At 43.2% G+C, this 4,182-nt stretch overlaps 1 protein-coding gene across 1 annotated transcript; it reads left to right on the forward strand.

Annotated features, from left to right (window-relative positions):
- The first annotated feature begins 368 nt into the window (after positions 1-368).
- gpr6 (G protein-coupled receptor 6) lies at positions 369-3,887 on the forward strand. Its single transcript, XM_039690087.2, has 2 exons — positions 369-506; positions 2,519-3,887. The coding sequence occupies exon 2, from the start codon at positions 2,527-2,529 to the stop codon at positions 3,511-3,513; it is 987 nt and encodes a 328-aa protein (XP_039546021.2). The 5' UTR covers positions 369-506; positions 2,519-2,526; the 3' UTR covers positions 3,514-3,887.
- The last annotated feature ends 295 nt before the right edge of the window (positions 3,888-4,182 follow it).

A 4,182-nucleotide genomic window follows, 5' to 3' on the forward strand; every position in this document is an offset into this window, starting at 1 on the left:
ATAAAATATTGTTTATATATACATACAGTGTATACAGTGTCAGTTAAGCTTTGTCTTCACATTGTTCAATGCAACCATGTTCGTTGCTGACAGCACATACTGTAAGATCTATTAAGCATTCAAGCATTGTTGTGAATAATGTGAAACGCAAACAGGTTTTGTGTAAAACACAGTGTTTTGTCACGTGCGCTCAGAACAGTGTGTTGCATTGGATCAAACATGACATGCACATCAGACCCCGCGATCATTCATTCACCTGTAGTAGATCGCTGATGGTCCTCGGTCTCGCGCAGACGAGAGGCGGCGGCGCGCGCTGACGTCACCGGGGTTTATTAGCGCGCGCCTGGATCCCGAGGCACCAGTCAGTCCCTCTCCGTTCCCGCATGGATCCAGGACTGATGTCTGGGAATCCCGACAGGAGTGAAGGATTGACCTGAGGAAGAGCACGCGAGCGGAGTGTCGAAGAAAGCCTTTCAGTCTCTGTTTTGCCTCATGTGAAGGAAAAGGTATGCTTGATTTTGCCGATTATAAACTCTCGAAGTGTTTGTGCGCAAACAAAACTAATGATGTGGTCCGTTTTTCCGAGACTGAAGCGCCACTTTTCAAGCCTGTGTTTGCTGATTTCTCCTTGCAAACATTTCTGATTTTCTAAATGATGAGATTTCCCTGAAATCTCGAAATAGTACGAAATAGTGACCCAAAGACATGCAGGAGTTGTGCGTGCTTTAGTTCAGACCCTGACAACTTAATTGCGTCTGACGCTTTTTAGATTTTCTTTCCGTGGGTAAAAGTGTTTTTTTTTTATTATTATTATTATTTTTTTTTTTTATTATTCACTATTTGGGGCGATTTTCAGTACGATTGACAAGACTAACTAAAGTAAGAGATTATCGTGTTTCCGCTCAAATAAAACTCTTTATTTCCCCTTGTGCACGAGGAAAACGCTCCTCCTCGAGCAGCTGCGACTGATTTTCGGGTTTCACTGAGATTTCTTCATGCAAATGGAACTTTAAAACTTCTTAATGTTGTTGTGAATAATGTTAAATGCAGTGTCTTTATGTTTGCCCACTTTAACTGAACGCGAAATGTATTTGACACGTAAGAATGCATTGCATTAGTCACTATTGTGTGGGTTTTACATCTTATTTAGAATCTCTAAATGTCATTTATTGGATGCATTTTCCTTAACTAAGAGCTTACAATGTTTAAAAGATGTAATAAACTGCTGGTGATTGTGCTTCAGCACCACGGACAGCGCCAGTTTCAGACATTACTGAAGTCTACGTCATGCATTTCCCAAACTAGACGAGCTGACAGTGTGTATGCTTGAATGAAATAATATATGTCTCCTTTTTGCATGAGGAAAATGCTCTTTCGTAGATTCAGCTCCAATTGATTCTCATGCAAATTAACTATTAGAGTTTTCCCAAACTATAAGAGCTTACGATATTTAAAATGCTTCCTTGTGCATGAGGATTCGGCTCTAATTGATTTCCATGCAAATGATATAGATTGTATTGATTTGCTTAATGCATTTCTTGAATGAAATGAATCCATGAATTAATGATTGAATAAAATAATAAATTTTGCCTTGATTTTGAGATTCAGCTCTAATTGATTTGAATGCACATGCTACTGTATAGTGATGTTTCTCATGTCATTTATAGACTTAATGCATCTCTTGAATAAAATTAATTCATGAATTTATGCTTTTGCCTTGTGCATGAGGAAAATGCTCTTTCGTAGATTCAGCTCCAATTGATTGTAGGGGTGTAACAATATATCGTGCCACAATACATCGCAATACAAAACTGCAACAATACGTATCGTGGATAGTCCCCCCAAAATAAAAATGACTGTGTGAGAAAAAAAAATCAAGTTTTCAGAGTTTTAGTGTCAATTCTACATTAAACTACTATATATAGTATAGTATGTTGATTATAATGTATAATAATGCAATGGGGGAATATTTGTGGGTCCTGATAATGCCAAATATCTGATGTTCCCGGTTAAAAGTGTCCTAAATTATTTTAAATATATCTAGTGCAAGCATATACATCTAAAATAAATCTGTATTTTCAGCTTCAAAATCATGAAAATTGTTATTTTCCTCGGGTTACAAGCACCAAGTCAAAGTAAAATCAAATTTGGCATTTTAATCAACAGTACATTTTTTTGTTAACGTTTTACCATATGTCTTGGAGTATCGCGATACGATATGTATCGGATCGTGGCATGAGGGTATCGTTACACCCCTAATTGATTGTCATGCAAATTCTACAGCAAAGCCATTTATAGATTTACTTGAAGCATTTCCCAAACTATAAAATGCTTTAAAATGCATGAGGAAAATGCTCGCCTCTTTCTCAGATTCGGCTCTAATTGATTTCCGTGCAAATGATATAGATTTGCGTGATGCATTTCTTGAATAACATGAACTTATGCTTGAATAAAATACAAATGTTTGCCTCGTGCATGAGGATAAAATGCTTATTCTGAGATTGTTTTTTTTTTCCAGGCGGAGAGATGAACGAGAGCGGAGCGCTCAACGCGAGCGCGTCCTCCTCGTGGCTGGAAGCCGAAGCGCTGGACGGGAACCGGAGCCTGGCGCTCTCGTCGGCGGCGCTGGATTTCCACGTGAACCCGTGGGACATCATGCTGTGCCTGTCGGGGACGGTGATCGCGTGCGAGAACGCCATCGTGGTGGCCATCATCTTCTACTCGCCCACCTTACGCAACCCGATGTTCGTGCTGATCGGCAGCCTCGCCACCGCCGACCTGCTGGCCGGGATGGGATTAATCCTGAACTTCGCGTTCCAGTATCTGGTGTCGTCCGAGACCATAAGCCTCATCACGGTGGGCTTCCTGGTGGCGTCCTTCACGGCGTCCATCAGCAGCCTGTTGGCCATCACCGTCGACCGCTACCTGTCGCTCTACAACGCCCTGACGTACTTCTCCGAGAAGACGCTTCATTACGTGCACCTGATGCTGCTGGGGACGTGGGGGGCGTCTCTCGGACTGGGACTGATGCCGGTTCTGGGCTGGAACTGTTTAGAGGACGAGTCCACCTGCAGTATCGTGCGCCCGCTCAAACGCACCAACCTCACTCTGCTCGCCGCCTCGTTCTTCGTCATCTTCGTCCTCATGCTCAGCCTGTACTTCAAGATCTGCAAGATCGTGTGTCGTCACGCGCACCAGATCGCGCTCCAGCAGCACTTCTTCACCACTTCGCATTACGTGGCCACCAAGAAGGGCGTCTCCACGCTCGCCATCATCCTGGGCACGTTCGGCTTCAGCTGGCTCCCCTTCGCCATCTACTGTCTCGTCGGGGAGCGCGAGTATCCGCCCGTGTACACGTACGCGACGCTGCTCCCCGCGACGTACAACTCCATGATCAACCCCATCATCTACGCCTACCGCAACCCGGAGATCCAGCGCTCGCTCTACATGCTCTTCTGCGGGTGCTTTCACAGCAACGGCTCGTACCGCTCCAGGTCGCCCAGCGAGGTCTAGCTTTTGTCGAGCGTCAGGCTTGTACTTGCATAGAGTGTATATAACTATCTCCCAATTTTTGATCAAAACATATGATGCAATGCAATACTATGATAATCGAGAGATGAACAAAGCCTGATGATCAAAGCTCATGATTTTTCGCCTGATAATCGAATTCGGTGCAGGTGAAATATCAATAACAATGTCAAAGTTATTCTTGCGTTTACTTGGTTAAATGAATGCGCTGAGCTGAAGAGGACGTTTACTTGATAACTATCAGTCAGGAGCGTTTGCATCATTCAGAGGCCTTCGAAATTCACGTGTCAAATATGAAACAGGATTTACGGGGTTAAACACTCTTTCGTGTGCAGACGGACGTCTGTTGTTCAATTGCACTTTACTGAGACCAGGACGTCTCGACACGCTGTGAACGAGCGACGACACGCATCACGAATGTACATTCCTATGATTTATTTATAAGCCACATGTTGCACTTTACTGTACAAATGTACATGCCAAAGCAGTATTGCGTAGGCCTACGTGTTTCACTTGTGTGGTGCGTTTTCTATTTTGTAAAGTTGTCCATCATGAAATGAATGTACATTTTATACAAAACACAAAATAAAAGATGAAAAGCTCGTGTTTTTCATTGCCTTGTCAGGTTGTGTGTGAGGAACTGTTAATGCAAGG

The sequence above is a fragment of the Pimephales promelas genome, chromosome 13 (assembly GCF_988280905.1).
Source record: "Pimephales promelas chromosome 13, fPimPro1.hap1.1, whole genome shotgun sequence".
NCBI classification, from domain to species: Eukaryota; Metazoa; Chordata; class Actinopteri; order Cypriniformes; family Leuciscidae; genus Pimephales; species Pimephales promelas.

Excerpts from the sequence above, each read along its gene's own strand:
- gpr6 (XM_039690087.2), top strand. The coding sequence starts at position 2,527 with ATGAACGAGAGCGGAGCGCTCAACGCGAGCGCGTCCTCCTCGTGGCTG.